This window comes from Rhinoraja longicauda, chromosome 1 (assembly GCF_053455715.1).
Source record: "Rhinoraja longicauda isolate Sanriku21f chromosome 1, sRhiLon1.1, whole genome shotgun sequence".
NCBI lineage: Eukaryota > Metazoa > Chordata > Chondrichthyes > Rajiformes > Arhynchobatidae > Rhinoraja > Rhinoraja longicauda.
Window position 1 is genome coordinate 63,297,603 of NC_135953.1, and position 17,542 is coordinate 63,315,144.

General features: G+C 41.4%; 1 protein-coding gene across 7 annotated transcripts in view; it reads left to right on the plus strand.

The window, feature by feature from the left end:
* The window catches only part of tec (tec protein tyrosine kinase), a 100,531-nt gene that overhangs the window by 8,191 nt on the left and 74,798 nt on the right, over positions 1–17,542 (plus strand). For 2 of the 7 annotated variants that reach the window (XM_078398769.1, XM_078398778.1), the window contains exons 2-3: positions 13,944–14,072; positions 15,163–15,358. In XM_078398769.1, the coding sequence (XP_078254895.1) occupies positions 13,966–14,072; positions 15,163–15,358 (303 nt within the window). In that variant the 5' untranslated portion in view covers positions 13,944–13,965. Of the gene's footprint in view, positions 1–1,402; positions 1,439–8,117; positions 8,298–12,270; positions 12,314–13,683; positions 13,742–13,943; positions 14,073–15,162; positions 15,359–17,542 lie in introns of those variants that run through there. The other 5 variants (XM_078398764.1, XM_078398795.1, XM_078398787.1 and 2 more) reach the window with 5 other exon arrangements.

Below are 17,542 nucleotides of genomic sequence, written 5' to 3' on the forward strand. Positions count from 1 at the left end.
TGGATAAAACATATAGACAATGGGAAAGACAGGGAATTAAAAAGTTGGGTGACATGTATGAAACGGGAAATTTATTATCATTTCAACAATTAAAATCAAAATTTAATCTCAATAATAACCAATACTTTAAATATTTACAGATATGTGACTTTATAAAAAAATATATACCAAGATCACAGAATATAACGATAGACCCACTGGAAGAAGCAATGAATATTAAGGCGGACTCACAAAAATTAATATCATATCTATATAACAGTATTCTTAATAGAGAATTGCCTTCAACAGAGGCAATTAGAGAAGACTGGGAAAAAGAATTACTGATAAAAATTTCTAAAGAAACATGGGAGAGGTATTTGATATACATACATAAATGTTCGATTAACTCTAGACATAATTTAATCCAATTTAAAATATTACACAGACTATATTACTCAAAAGTTAGGTTGAATAAATTTTATTCAAATATCTCACCCATTTGTGATAAATGTCTTTCACAAAATGCCAATCTTACACACTCTTTCGTTTCGTGCATAAAACTTCAACGTTTTTGGGGTGATATATTTGATATATTTACTAGTTTATTTAAGATAAAAATGGAACCTAGCATGGAAATGATTATCTTTGGAGATGTAAATAAATTAAATATATCCCAAATCTCATTTTTTAATTATGGTTTAATAATAGCGAAAAAACTCATACTTAAATTGTGGAAAAAGTCTATTCCACCAACACTTAAAATGTGGATTGGTAATATGTTGGAAACAGCACATTTGGAAGAAATGAGACTCCTCCTAATAGAAAAAAAAGACCAATTCTTATCGAGTTGGTCTCCATTTATTGACCTTGTGGAATCATGCGGTGTAATATCAGCATAAAATTAAAATTCGGGGTTTGACTGAAAATTGATTAAGAAAACATCGATTGGTTGCGTGGGAGAATCTCCTCTCTGCTTTACTTTCGCACAATTTTTTTTTTTTTTTTTTTTTTTTTTCTCTTTTTTTTTTTTTCACTCGATACTCACTAATTTATTCTTTACTCTTCACTACTTCTTTCTTTCTCATGTCTTTTTAAAAAGGAAGTTGTACAAATAATGTTTTAATAATTCTTGGCACCTGTAAAAAGGAACCATTAAAATGTAATGTGCTTACTTCCAAAAAAAAAAATAATAAAAAAAAAAAAAATAAATAAAAAAAAATTTGTATGGCCAAGTGCTCGGACATACCCCAATTTCACATACCCCAACCTTACCACATGTTATGTAAAAGATTGAGAATATCTATTAATCTTTTCAGAGTCCCCTGTTATCTCAGTAATTTGTATTCCCACTAAAAAACAACTTTGGTCAGACGACAAATAATATTCAAGTGTTTTGTTTCCAATCCATTTTTTTTTCTTCCATAGAAATGTAGCATCAACACAGTCCTGGGGAAAAATGGTTGGTATTCTATTAAAATATTGTGGGTTCTCAGAATCAATATATTTTCTTTTGAAATTTGTGGCTTTTTTTGTATTTTTCGTCACATTAGCATTGTATGAAGTCCATGTGGAGGGAAGCAACAGAAATATATATCTCTGGCAAAGCTATTGCAAGCATTGATCCTGAGCTCTAAAAATACCAACACGTTTTTATTGTAAAAAGAGCAGCATGAAATTCAGTTGCTGTTGACGAATATCTCCATTTGCGAGCTATGTACAGCATGCAGCTTTGTCCTGTGATTGTTGATGTTTTACAAGAAGTAACACTTCAAATAGAAAGTTATGTGATATTGTGCTTCCAGACTTTTGAGGAAACATTTGATGAGATTAATGAAAAGTGATTTAAGGGTTGAATTTTAACAAAATGTCAGTAAATGGAAACTTAATTGGTTAAGGGAAAGAAAAGAGTATTTGGTTGACAGAAGTGATGTCATAATGTGGAAATGAGCGGCGAGTCAAAAAGAACTAACATAGTATTAGAATCTGGAACTTGAAGTTCAGATGCCAGTTTACGATAAAGGAGACAAAGTGCTGAAGTAACTCAGTGGGGCAGGCAGTATCTCTGAAGAACATGGATACGTAAAGTTTTGGGTCAGGGCCATTCAGACTGATATTAGGGAGGGGAAAGAAAGCTGGAAGGGAGGGGGCGGGGGGGGGGGGGGGGGGCAAGATAAAGCGTGGCAGGTAATAGGTTGGAACCACTCGGAATATGAGGTGTTGACTTGAAATTCAATGCAAATTTGTTTCTACAACGCAAGGACCAGTGGAATCTGAGGGCACAACATAATATATACAGGACTAAATTAAAATTATAATTACGTAGAGCAATAGCAGTAAAACAGTTCAATATGAGCATTGCTAATATACTAGCCTTTGGGGGTTGTGTAGAAACATTGGCAATTTCTATATTGTCCAGTACTGAATTAGGTAAGAATAATGCTGAAAAAATAAGATGTTGCTGACATTCCATAGATTAGATTAGTTTTGTTTATTATCATATACACCAGGGTGCAATTAAATTCTTTGTGTGCATGAAACCAAAAGGGAACATTTTACTTGGTGATGATAAATACATCGGCAAATGCAAAACAAGAGGATGGTGCAAAGATTGGAATGCAATCTGAAGTAGTGGAACAAAAAAACCTGAAGTATAATGAATTAAGAGTAATAGTGTATTGCAGCATTTCTGGGAAGTGGTGAATGGTTCAGGAGTCCAACAGCACCGGGGATGCCTGAATTTCAAGTTCCTATATCTTTTCCCAGAAGGTAGAAGAAAAAAGAGAACAGTCAGGGTTGCAGGTATCCGTGATGATACTTCAACCTTCCTTGAGGTAACACACTGAACAATTAGAAGCAAAGGAGTATAGATTAAGTTGTAGTATATTGCATTCCATTTGTGCAATGCTCTTCAATACACTTTTGTGTGTGTTCAAATAGGTGATGGGAAAATAAGGATAATTGTCAGGAATCATTTTATTTATGGGTGATTACTGCTTAAGATAGGCTGATGGATTGGAAAATACAATTTAAAGATGATTTTTCGTAACTGGAATAGATGTGTATTAACAGTCTCAGTCTACCCCATGACAGAAGGGGAAGGAGTTGTAAAGTTTGATAGCTACAGGGAAGGATCTCCTGTGGCATTCTGTCCTGCATCTTGGTGGAACCAGTTTGTTGCTGAAGATACTTCTCAGGTTGACCAGTGTGTCATGGAGGGGGTGAGCTGTATTGTCCAGGATGCTCCGAAGTTTGAGGAGCATCCTCCCCTCCAAGATCTCCCATGAATCTCTCTGCCCCCAGGATGGAGGCAGCCTTCCTGATAAGTTTGTTGATCCTATTGGCGTCCGCAGCCTTCACCCTGCTGCCCCAGCGCATGGCAGCAAAGAAAATGACACTGGCTACCACTAATTGGTAGAACATCTGCAGCATCTTACAGCAGACGTTGAAGGAGTGGAGCTTTCTCAAAAAGTGCAGCCGGCTCTGCCCCTTCTTGTACAGGGCCTCAGCATTCCTGGACTAGTCCAGTTTACTGTCCAGGTGCACTCCAAGGTAATTATACTCCCTGGTAAACTGCACATCCACACCAGTGATGGAGACAAGGGGCGTCGGGGGGTGGGGGGGGGGAGTTCCTCTCCTCCTAACGTCCACCACCAACTTCTTAGTCTTGTCGGTGTTGAGCTGCAGGTGATTCAGCCCAAATCACAACCAGTGACACAGCTACCAGCCCTGGCGGATATCTACAAGGCACGCTGTCTCAGGAAAGCCACCAGCATCTACAAAGACTCCTCACACCCATGCCACCGTCTGTTTGAACTACTTACCTCTGGCAGATGTTACAAGGCCCCCTCTGCCTGCACCTCCAGACTAAGAAACAGCTTCATCCCTAGAGCTATAACTGCTCTGAATTGGTCCTGCTGAGAGCCCCCATGATCTGTCTCTGCCCCCATGGTCATCTGGCACAACTGACCCCTGCATGAACCTTTTTTTGCACTTTACCTTGTTTCCCCTTTTTCCACCTCCCCCCCTTTTTTTGTTGTTTTCGTTTTTGCCGCGATTTATTTATATTTTTTATAGCATCGATATGCGAGTGACATTCCTAATCTCGTTGTACCCGTACAATAACAATAAAATATATTGTATTGTATTGAATTGAATTGGCCTCCACTGCCTTCTGTGGCAGAGAATTCCACAGATAAATAATTCTCTGGGTGAAAAGGTAGTTTCTCATCTCAGTCCTAAATGGCCTCCCCCTTATTCTTAAACTGTGACCCCTGGTTCTGGACTCCCCCAACATCGTGAAAATTGCTCCTGCAATGTCTGTCCAATCCCTTAAGAATTTTATATGTTTCTATAAGATCCCCTCTCATCCTTCTAAATTCCAGTGAATATAAGCCCAGTCAATCCATTCTTTCATCATATGTCAGTCCTACCATCCCGGGAATTGACCTGGTGAACCTATGCTGCACTCCCTCAATAGCAAGAATATGGAGTCAATAACGTGGAAGCGTATGCGTGCAGTTAACGGGAAAGAGAATGTAGGAAAGTCATGTTTAAACTAACAGGGCAAGGGGATGAGAACCAATGCAAGGAGACAGAGGGCCATAAAAGGAGGACAGAAGCAAACGGGGGATAAGAAAAACAAACCTGCAAGCTTTAGGCCTTAATGCGAGGAGCATTTGTAATAAGGTGGATGAATTGAATGTGCAGTTGGGAGTTAAGGAATATGATATAGTTGGAATTACGGAGACATGGTTCCAGGGTGACCAAGGCTGGGAGCTAAACAAGCAGGAGTATTCAATATTCAGGAAGGATAGACAGAAAGGAAGAGGAGGTGGGGTGGCATTGCTGGTTAAAGAGATTAATGCAATAGCAAGGAGAGACATCAGCTTGGATGCTGTAGAAACGGTATGGGTAGAACTGCGAAATAGCCAAGGGCAGAAAACGCTTGTTGGGTTGTTTACATGCCACCAAACAGCAGTAGGGAGGATGGGGATAGAATCAAGCAGGAGATTAGGGATGTATGCAGCAAAGGTACAGCAGTTATCATGGGTGACTTTAATCTACATATAGATTGGGCCAACCAAATTGGTAGCAGCGCTGAGGAGGAGAATTTCCTGGAATGTATACGGGATGGTTTTTTAAACCAATATGTAGAGGAACCGACTAGAGAGCCAGCCATCCGAGACTGGGTATTGATATGAGGTATGGGTAGAGGAAGGTATGAGGAAGGATGAGTTAGCGATCTTGTTGTGCAAAGCCACTTGGGCAACAGTGACCATAATATGGTGTATTCCAAGATTAGGATGGAGAGTGACACGGTTAATTCAGAGACTCGGGTCCTGAACTTAAAGAAAAGAGACTTTGAAGGTATGAGACGGGAATTGGCTAGGATAGACTGGCAAATTATGCTTAAAGTGTTGACAGTGTAGATGCATTGGCAAAGATTTAAAGACCGCAAAGGATGAACTCCAAAGATTGTTCATCTCTGTCTGGCGAAAAACAGGGAAGGCGGCTCAACCGTGGCTAACGAGGGCAATCAAGGATAGTGTTAAATCCAAGGAAGAGGCATATAAATTGGTCAGAAGAAGCAGCAAACCAGAGGACTGGGAGAAATTAGAATACAACAGAGGAGGACAAAGGGGCAATAAGCAACGATACCTGGCGCAAAGCCAGCTGTCGCCGAGAAATTTCACTCCGGATGATTTCTCAGTGACGCACTGAGATCCACTACGATTCTTGGAAGACTCCTCACGATCACGCCCGCGACATCCGGCGAACTGTCGGCGACAGCCTAGTCACCGGCAGTCGCCTTAAAATCGCCTAAAGTGGGACAGGCCCTTTAGCCTTACATCGGTAGTGGGGAAGATGCTTGAGTCAATTATTAAAAATGTTATAGCAGCACATTTGGAAAGCAGTGACAGGATTGGTCAAAGTCAGCATAGATTTGTGAAGGGGAAATCATGCTCGACTAATCTTCTGGAATTTTTTTAGGATGTAACAAGTAGAATGGATAAGGGAGAGTCTGGGGATGTGATGTATCAGGACTTTCAAAAAGCCATTGACAAGGTCCCACATGAGAGATTAGTGTGCAAAATTAGAGCATGTTGGATTTGGGGTAGGATATTGACATGGACAGAAACTGGTTGGCAGACGGGAAGCAAAGAGTAGAACATTTTCAGAATGGCAGGCAGTGACTAGTGAGGTGCCGCAAGGCTCGGTGCTGGGACCCCAGTTATTTACAATATAAACGGTTTAAATGAGGGGGGATTGAATGTGACATCTCCAAGTTTGTGGATGACACAAAGCTGGGTGGCAGTGTGAGCTGTTATGAGGCTGCACCATGGATAGGTTGGGTGAGTGGGCAAATGCAACGCAGATGCAGTATAATGTGGATAAATGTGAGGTTATCCATTTTGGTGGCAAGAACAGGAAGGCAGATTATTATCTGACTGGTGTCAGATTAGGAAAAGGGGAGGTACAACGCGACCTGGGTGTGCTTGTGCATCAATCACTGAAAGTAAGCATGCAGGTACAGCAGGCAGTGAAGAAAGCTAGTTGGCCTTCATTGCGCGAGGATTTGAGTTTAGGAGCAAGCCGGTCCTTCTGCAGTTGTACAGGGCCCTGGTAAGACAGCACCTGGAGTATTATGTGCAATTTTGGTCTCCTAATTTGAGGAAGAACATTACTGCTATTGAGGGCTGGCAGTGTAGGTTCACCAGGTTAATTCCCGGGATGGCGGGATTGACATATGATGGAAGAATGGGTCGACTGGGCTTGTATTCACTGGAATTTAGAAGGATGAGAGAGGATCTTCTCGAAACATATAAAATTCATAAGGGATTAGGCAGGCTAGATGCAGGAAAAATGTTCCCGGTGTTGGGGGAGTCCAGAACCAAGGATCGCAGTTTAAGAATAAGGGTTCGGCCATTTAGGACTGAGATGAGAAAAAGCCTCTTCACCCAGAGAGTTCTGAATCTGTGGAATTCTCTGCCTCAGAAGGCAGTGGAGGCCGATTATCTGAACTCTTTCAAGAGAGTTAGATTTAGCTCTTAGGGCTATGATCACAGTGAATGGCGGTGCTGGTCTGAAGGGCTGAATGGCCTACTCCTGCACCTATTGTCTATTGTCTAAAGGAATCAAGGGATATGGGGAAAAAGCAGGAACGGGGTACTGATTTTAGTTGATCAGCCATGATCATATTGAATGGCGGTGCTGGCTCAAAGGGGCGAATGGCCTACTCCTGCATCTACTTTTCTATGTTTCCATTTCCTTCCTCAAATTAGGAGACCAAAACTGCACACAGTACTCTAGATGTGGTCTCACAAGGGCCCTGTGCAACTGCAGTAGGGCCTCCTTGCTTCTATACTCAAATCCTCTTACTATGAAGGCCAACATGCCATTTGCTTTCTCCACTGCCTGCTATTCCTGCATGCTTACTTTCAGTGACTGATGTACAAGGACGCCTAGGTCCTGTTGCACCTCCCCTTTTCCTAACTTGACACCATTCAGATAATAATCTGTCTTGTTCTTGCCACATTTATCCACTTTATACTGCATCTGCCCACACACGCAGCCTATCCAAGTCTGTAGCCTCATGGCATCCTTCTCGAGGCTCACACTGCAGTTCATAACATTGATGTAAATCTGGCATATTTTGATATTATGCCACATCAGGTATGATAATAGAATACAAAACAATGCAGTAGGAAAGAACTGCTGATGCTGGTTTAAGTCGAAGGTAGGCACAAAATGCTGGAGTAACTCAGCGGGACAGGCAGCTTCTCTGGAGAGAAGGAATAGGTGACGTTTTGGGTTGAGACCCTTCTTCAGTCTGAAGCAATGCAATTCCTTTTGGGAAAAGTCAGATAAACTATGTAAATATTTAAAATAATTCAAATTATATTTCATGCAAATGTGAGATCTATATGGATAGATGTGCATGCATGTTATGGTTGCGATAACTGAGGAAGGTTATAAGGGATATGCAGGAGTCCAAGTAGATTCAACCATCAATAAGATATTGAATTACATAATAAGAAGATATATACCAGAAGGCAAAGGCAATGGTGAAAAAGTATTATATTTATAGTTAGACAATAACCACTGAATATTACAATTATTGTCTTGGTTTATTGTAGCGAAACAGGTCTTTTGGCCGCCGAGTCCACAGTGATAATGAATCACCCGTCCACACCAATTCTACGCCAATTAACCTGCAAACCCACACATCTTTGGGATGTGGGAGGAAACCAGCGCACCTGGAGGAAACCCACTTGGTCACAACGAGAACGTCCAACTCCACACAGAATGCACCTGAGGTCATGATCGAACCTTGGACTCTGGGGCTGCATGGCACCCACTTTACCAGCTGTGTCACTGTGCTATTGTTTGCTAAATAAACAAAAAAGATGATGTGCAGGAGAAAGTTTAGAAAAAGTAAAACATTTGATTCCAATATATAAAAAATCGATGGAAGTCTTTCTCTTTCTAAGCTTTGCCTGCATGTGATCCTTATGCCTCCATTCCCCACGTATCCATGTGCCCATCTAAAAGGAATAAACACAGCCAAATAGCTGAAAATGCCCTGTTGATCTGTCAGCAGCTGTGGAAAAAGAAAAATATTATATATCAGGTTGAACCATAGACAATAGGTGCAGGAGGAGGCCCTTCGAGCCAGCACCGCCATTCAATGTGATCATGGCTGATCATTCTCAATCAGTACCCCGTTCCTGCCTTCTCCCCATACCCCCTGACTCCGCTATCCTTAAGAGCTCTATCTAGCTCTCTCTTGAATGCATTCAGAAAATTGGCCTCCACTGCCTTTTGAGGCAGAGAATTCCACAGATTCACAACTCTCTGACTGAAAAAGTTTTTCCTCATCTCAGTTCTAAATGAAATGGCCTACCCCTTATTCTTAAACTGTGGCCCCTTGTTCTGGACTCCCCCAACATTGGGAACATGTTTCCTGCCTCTAACGTGTCCAACCCCTTAATAATCTTATACGTTTCGATAAGATCCCCTCTCATCCTTCTAAATTCCAGTGTACACAAGCCTAGTCGCTCCAGTCTTTCAACATATGACAGTCCCGCCATTCCGGGAATTAACCTAGTAAACCTACGCTGCATGCCCTCAATAGCAAGAATTTCCTTCCTCAAATTTGGAGACCAAAACTGCACACAGTACTCCTGGTGCGGTTTCACTAGGGCCCGCTACAACTGCAGAAGGACCTCTTTGCTCCTATGCTCAACTCCTCTTGTTATGAAGGCTTTCTTAACTGCCTGCTGTACCTGCATGCTTCTTTTCAGTGACTGATGCACTCGGACACCCAGATCTCGTTGTACGTCCCCTTTTCCTAACTTGACACCATTCAGATAATACTCTGCCTTCCTATTCTTACCACCAGTGGATAACCTCACACTTATCCACATTAAACTGCATCTGCCATGCATCCGCCCACTCACACAACATGTTCAAGTCATCCTGCAACCTCGTAGCATCTTCCTCACAGTTCACACTACCACCCAGTTTTGTATCATCTACAAATTTGCTAATGGCACTTTTAATCCCTTCATCCAGGTCATTAATGTATATTGTAAATAGCTGTGGTCCCAGCACCGAGCCTTGCGGTACCTCACTAGTTACTGCCTGCCATTCTGAAAGGGACCCATTTATTCCCACTCTTTGCTTTCTGTCTGTCAACCTTGTTAGTTGGAACAAGGAAAGAGAAAACATGTTAGTTTCATTTTTTTAAGAGAGGCTGGGAATGAATAGTACAAGAGAATATATCTGATATGGTGAGGCCAAGATTATCACTGTGATAAACTGTTGAAGACGTCATGCGATAGACTAATGAGAGCTGTTGGAGAGTGGTAGAAAATGCCCAGCAGGGCAAGATACTAATGGAAACTGATTGATTGAGAGGTACAGGCACTTTGGCCCACTGGTTCCATGTTGACCATTGATCAGCTGTTCACAATATATTTTATGTTATCCCACTTTCGCATCCATTCCTTTAGACTTTAGAGATACAGCACAGAAACAGGTCCTTTGGCCCATCGAGTCCAAGCCCACCAGCGATCACCCCATTCAGTAACACTATTCTATACACTAGGGACAATTTTACTGAAGTCAATTAACCTTAACCTGTATGTCTATGGAATGTTATCCCACTTTCACATCCATTCCCCACACACTAGAGGCAATTCACAGAGACCACTTAACCTACAAACCCACACATCTTTGGATGTGGACGGAAACCGCAGTACCTGGAAGTAACCCAGAAACTCGGGTCACAGGGAGAATGTGCAAATTCCACACACAAGGCACTTGAGGTCAGGTTGGAACCTGGGTTCTCTGTCGCTGTGAGGCAGCAGCTCAATCAGCTGCACCATCGTGCTGCCTGTGGAAAACAATTGAGCTAACAGTACACTGGATGACCTGCAATAGAACTGTCCAGCCAGGGAAAGTGAGTTACCTGAAGTTGTAGTATTTGGGAATGAGAGGATCTTGAAATGCAGGTACATAGTTCCTTGAAAGTCGTGAGAACAGGTGGTCAAGAAGGCATTCGGCATATTGGCCTTCATGAGTCAGAGTATTGAGTGTCTCGACCCGAAACATCACCCATTCCCTTTCTCCGGAAATGCTGTCTGACCCGCTGAGCTACCCCAGCTTTTTGTGTTTATCTATTGAGTATAGAAGTTGTGCGGTTATGTTACAATTGCACCTGGAGTACTGTGTGCAGTTTTGGTCTCCAAATTTGAGGAAGGATATTCTTGCTATTGAGGGCGTGCAGTGTAGGTTTACTAGGTTAATTCCCGGAATGGCGGGACTGTCATATGTTGAAAGACTGGAGCGATTAGGCTTGTATACACTGGAATTTAGAAGGATGAGAGGGGATCTTATCGAAACATATAAGATTATTAAGGGGTTGGACACGTTAGAGGCAGGAAACATGTTCCCAATGTTGGGGGAGTCCAGAACCAGGGGCCACAGTTTAAGAATAAGGGATAGGCCATTTAGAACAGAGATGAGGAAAAACTTTTTCAGTCAGAGAGTTGTAAATCTGTGGAATTCTCTGCCTCAGAGGGCAGTGGAGGCCAATTCTCTGAATGCATTCAAGAGAGAGCTAGATAGAGCTCTTAAGGATAGCGGAGTCAGGGGGTATGGGGAGAAGGCAGGAACGGGGTACTGATTGAGAATGATCAGCCATGATCACATTGAATGGTGGTGCTGGCCTGAAGGGCCGAATGGCCTACTCCTGCACCTATTGTCTATTGTCTATAATTGTACAAAGACATTGGTGCAGCCACATTTGGAGTATTGTGTTCATTTTTGGTCACCCTGTTATAGGAAAGATGTTGTTAAGCTGGAAAGAGTGTAGAAAAGATTTACAAGGATGTTGCCAGGACTCGAGGGCCTGAGCTATAGGGAGAGGTTGAGCAGGCTCGCTCTTTATTCCATGGAGCGCAGGAGGATGAGGGATGATATTATAGAGGTGTTTAAGATCATGAAGGTAAATGTACAATCTTTCACCCAGAGCAGGGGAATCAATAACTGGAGTACAGAGGTTCAAGGTGAGAGAAAAAAGATTTAATAGGAATATGAACAACTTTTTTTACATAGAGTGGTGGGCATGTGGAATGAGCTGCCAGAGTAGGTAGTTGAGGCAGGTGCCATCACAACGTTTAAAAGATATTTGGATTGGTGTATGAATAGGATATGTTTAGAAGGGCATGGGCCAAACCCGAGGAGGTGTGACTAGTGTAGATGGGACATGTTTGTCAGCACAAGCAAGTTGGGCCGAAGGCCCTATTTCCACATTGTATGAATCTATGGCTGTGACACATTAGCCCAATGATTCCTACAGACGTATCACTGCAATGGTGAATATTTTGATGTTCCAATCTTTCCAATAAATTATTTCACAAGTGACTTGCATCATAATTGTAACCATCTAGGTTTCTTAGAATTTCGTGACAGTTATTTTCCACAAAACAAGAATGGAAAAAATAATGAAACTACTCTATGCCTATTAAATTAAATCAGAGATTAAAATCATCTTGATTTTTGCCATTAAAAAAATAAATGTTTTTATGATCTGGCAGCAGCATGATCTTTTGTTCCAAGATGACTGTAAACAAGCTAGACAAGTAGCCATTCACACGTGCAGCAATGGGCTGTTAGAGATGACTGCCATTTCATCTTCTGAGGATACATCCATGCCTTGTCATTCCTGCAGAAGGAGCACATTCTGTCCACTGGCTTTCTGGAGTGTCATGGGGACCATTGAACATTTCAGGGGCAGGAGAGTATTCTGGACCTGAACAGTCAGGTTGTAAGTTAAATTTAATTTTGTATCCATTTTCTGTAAATTCTGATGGAAATTATGTACATTAAATCCATACTGACCTCAACATTTACACAAATCCTTCATGAGTCCATTTTTATTCTCCCACATTTTGACCAACTGACCCTCACTATAGGATTCTCTGCCACACCTACACACCTGAGGGCAGTTTGCAGTGACAATTTAATCTACCAACCCATAGGACTTTGAATGTGGGAGGAAACTGAGGAATACAGTTTTGGAGTGATATGGACCAAGCGCAGGCAAGTGGGACTAGTGTAGCTGGGACATTGTTGGCCGGTGTGGGCAAGTTGAACCGAAGGGCCTGTTTCCACACTGTATCACTCTATGACTGTATAACACGGAGAAAACGCACAAAGTCACAGGGAACATATACAAGCTCCCAACAAGCAGCACTCGAGGTTAGGATTGAGGCTGGTCTCTGGTGCTTTGTGGCTCTACAAACTGTGTCACTGTTGTCTATGGGCCAATAGAAAGATAAATCGAGCTTATGATTTATGACCTTATGATTTTTGTATAATTGGTACACATGACAATAAAATACCTTTGAACCTTTGAAGATAACTCACTTGCTGATTTCAGCAGTAGATTATTGACGTTTCTGTAAACTGTATTTGTTTGAATTATTTATCAAGATCACCTTTTTGGGTAACATAATTGTTTGATCTGGATATTGCTGGCAAGTCTAACATTAAGTGCCCATCACGAATTGCCTTTGAGAAGATGGTGGTGAGTGGTCGACTAGAACCTCTTGCTGTCCTTCTGATGAAGGTATTTTCACAGTGCGGTCCGGAGTTGGAGATAATGATGACGAAGGACCTAAAAGTTAGTTCAGTTTAGAGATACAGGCCCTTCGGTCCACCGAGTCCACACCCACCAACAATCAGCCCATACACTAGTTCTATTCCACACACTAGGGAAAATTTTACAGAAGCCAATTAACCTACAAATCTGCACAGCTTTGGAATGTGGGAAGAAACCGGAGCACCCAGTAAAATCCCACATGGTCTCAGAGAGAATATACAAACTCCATACAGACAGCCCTCATAGTCAGGTAACTTGGGGCTCTGGCGCTGTAAGGCAGCAAAACTACCGCTGTGCCTGGGTGTCTGTGTGCGATTAGGATGCTGCAAGTCCTTCCTGATGGCAGAGGTTGTGGGCTTGGAGGTGCTGACAGAAGAGCTGTGCATTTGCAGATGGTATTGCATGCTGGTGGAGGAAGATCTATGCCCTTCAGAAGGTGCGAGGTCCACCAGGAAAATATCAAAACAATTGAATACGGAGGTAACATTAGGGCTTTCAACAGCAGATAGGCTCGGGAAGAAATGGAGAGGGGAAGTATTACAGAAATTGTCTGAAGGAGGCGCAGAGATGGGTAGTCTTTCAGCAATACAAGTAAGTGGATGTGATGGAGAACACAGTAATTCCTGTTATTTGATTTATAACATTTCACTATAACGTTGTTGATTCTTATGATTAATTTAAGGTACCTGGTCTCAATTTATCAACCCATTTTTGTGTTATAATGAAAAAGTATTATCTGCCCATAATGCTGTATCACAATTCTTCCCACATTTTGTCTTTGTGGATATCACAGAGGAACCGAGGAATCTCAGCATATGGGATTGGAATGCAAGCTCAGTGGATTGTTCGTGATCTCGGTGTTCATTCGGGCTCAGCTTAAACGGTTGCTAGGGAGGAGTTCAAGGAGCAGAATTTGTGGAGGGTGAGCAATTGATCCTGCTTTGCTTTTATCACACTTTTAAACGTTTTTCAGCCATGGATTGGCATGCTGTGCTATGCCACGTTGAGAGTGTTGTAACTTACCAACCGGTAAAATGTTTGTTTTGCATGTTCTAAGGATCCATTTAGCATATCTAATTCTCCTTGTGTTGCTCTTCGGCATGCAGCTACATTCAGAGCAAAAGCAAAATTAATAATAGTAATATGTAAACACAAGTAGCACAAAAATTGAAAATCTGAAATCGCGATGGTTTCATCAGATTGCTGACTTGAGTCAGATTGCTGGATAGAGCTCTTAAGGATAGCGGAGTGAGGGGGTATGGGGAGAAGGCAGGAACGGGGTACTGATTGATAGTGATCAGCCATGATCGCATTGAATGGCGGTGCTGGCTCGAAGGGCTGAATGGCCTACTCCTGCACCTATTGTCTATTGTCTATTGTCTATTGAGTCGCACATTATATTTCTCTAATTGCAGATATTGTTTGAGTTACATTTTCTGTTATTACTTTACAACGTGCTTGTGTTTGGAAGATTTTAATATATAGATAAACTTGTAAATTTATTTTATTTGGAGGATTGTAACGTATAAATCATAATAGATCGTAATTGAAAAAAAATTGCAAACCACACGATTATTGGCAAAGTAATTATTAACAGTTAAACATGATTCCAGTTACCTAATTTATTTTGTAATCAGCAAGGTAAGTTTAGTTTAGAGATACAGCATGGAAGCAGGCCCTTCGGCCCACCGAGTCAATGCCCACCATTGATCACCCGTCCCTATTCCCGACAAACTAGGGGGCAATTTACAACGGTCAATTAACCTACAAAGCAGCAAATCGTTAGGATGTGCGAGGAAACCAGAGGACCTGCAGTCACAGGAAGAACGTGCAAACGCCATACACACTGCACCGGTAGTCGGGAACAAACCCGTGTCTCTGGCGCTGTGAGGCAGCAACTCTATGAGCTACATTTTTGTGCCACCCTTATCAGTAATAAATCACGCAGAAGTTTGCTATATTGTTTGATTATAAAATCCTATCTGATGCTTCATTTTCCAAAATTATTTCAGCTCTCAGTGTAGTGGGCCTTCTGCTCACAGGAAGAACATAACAGGAATCTGGGGAGAGATGAATGCAGATCCTATACTTCAGGAAACTTTAATTAAAAGATCACAGCAGAAAAAACGGACTTCTCCACTCAATTACAAAGAACGGCTCTTTGTTTTAACAAAGTCAAGATTAACGTATTATGAAAATCGTTCTGAGGTGAGGTTAATTATTAATACTTTGTACGTTTTTGCTTTGCTTTAACTGAAAGTTTTGCTTGGGAATTCATGCATGTGAGTTAAACTCAAGAACATTGTTCCTCCTCATATTTCAGGACTTTTTTGATCACTTTCCATAAAATAGATCTGAAATAACCTTTCAACTCTGACAGTGGAACATTATCTCACTATTGCACTGGTGTTTCAGCATAGGCTTTATGCTCAAGTCTTCAATATGAGAAATGGACCGTAAACATTTTAACCCAATCAAGCCACTTAATATTAGATAAAACAGAGCACAAGTGTTCAGATGTACAACTACATTGAATGGGATATTATAGTAAATTATTCTTGATAAATATTGCAAACTGACTATACTAATGATTGGGATAAAATTGAATGTTTTCCACTTTGGAAAAGATTTTGGGATAAACGGAAATAATTGTTTTGGCTTAAAATTTAACCCCCTGATAGTAATCCTGAATAACGTTGTTTGTGGTAGCATTGGACCGGCTGCTAAATCGGATGAAATGTATCATAAAATATAATGTAAACTATTGCTGTTGATGCAAAGTAGTTTACAGTATTGATTCAAAACCAAGGAAAAAGCAAGGTCAAGAATGAATAACTTCTGAATGTAATCAACGAGGATTGGAAAAGCGATCTCGCTATCAGAGCTAGCCAAACCCCTTTGCTATCAAAATAGGATATTATGGTTCTAATATAGTAATCATTTAGGATATAATTTTAATTATAGCTCAAACCTGTAGATGACCTGCTCCTCTATCTTTTCCATGTTTGCGTCGATTATTAGTTTTAATACAAATTGCATATTTATGCTGAAAACTTTTGTTCCAATGTATATTTAGATGTTCTCCTTTATAAAACCTGACAGTATGTAAATCTGTATGATATAGACCACAACAGATTATAAATGATCAAGCTGTTAAAATTAAGAACAACAATTTGCAATAGGAACACCAAAAATTGTACTTTACTGTATTAGTTAATTGAAATACTTATCATGGTGGTATTGAGACAGTTCTAATAGAGATCACTCCCAATTTCTATTTAATACTCCCTTCAAGGAAATGGCAGAACAGTTAAACGAGTACTTTGGTTCTGTCTCTACTAAGGAAGACACAAACAATCTCCCAGAGATACGAGGGGACCAAGGGTCTAGTGGGAGGGAGGAACTGAAGGGAATCCGCATTAGTCAGGAAATGGTGTTAGGTAAACTATTGGGAATGAAGGTAGATAAATCCCCAGGGCTTGATGGTCAGCATCCCAGAGTACTCAAAGAGGTGGCCCTAGAAATCGTGGATGCATTGGTGATCATTTTCCAATGTTCTCTCGACTCTGGCTACCCTCCGGTCCACAGGAACTGATCCAATGTAACTCCACTTTTTAAGAAAGGAGGGAGAGAGGAAATGGGGAATTATAGACCAGTTAGCCTTTCATCGGTAGTGGGGAAGATGCTTGAGTCGATTGTTAAAGATGATACAGCAGCGCGTTTGGAATGCAGTGACAGGATTTGTCAAAATTACCATGGATTTATGATGGGGAAATCATGCTTGACTAATATTCTGGACTTTTTTGAGGATGTTACAAGTAGAATGGATAAGGGAGAGCCAGTGGATGAGGTGTATCTGGACTTTCAAAAAGCCTTTGACAAGGTCCCACACAAGAAATTAGTGTGCAAAATTAGAGCACATGGTATTGGGGGTAGGGTATTGTCATGCATAGAGAACATGGTTGGCAGACAGGAAGCAAAGAGTAGGAATTAACGGGTCCTTTTCAGAATGGCAAGCAGTGACTAGTGGGGTGCCGCAAGGCTCAGTGCTAGGACCCCAGTTATTTACAATATATATTAACAATTTAGACAAGGGAATTAAATGTGACATCTCCAAGTTTGTGGATGACACGAAGCTGGGTGGCAGTGTGAGCTGCGATGACGATGCCATGAGGCCGCAGGGTGACTTGGATAAGTTAGATGAGTGGGCAGATGCATGGCAGATGCAGTAGAATGTGGATAAATGTGAGGATATCCACTTTGGTGGCAAGAACAGGAAGGCAGATAATTATCTTAATGGTGTCAGTTTAGGAAAAGGGGAGGTGCAACGAAACCTGGGTGTGCTTGTACATCTGTCACTGAGAGTAACCATGCAGGTACAGCAGGCAGTGA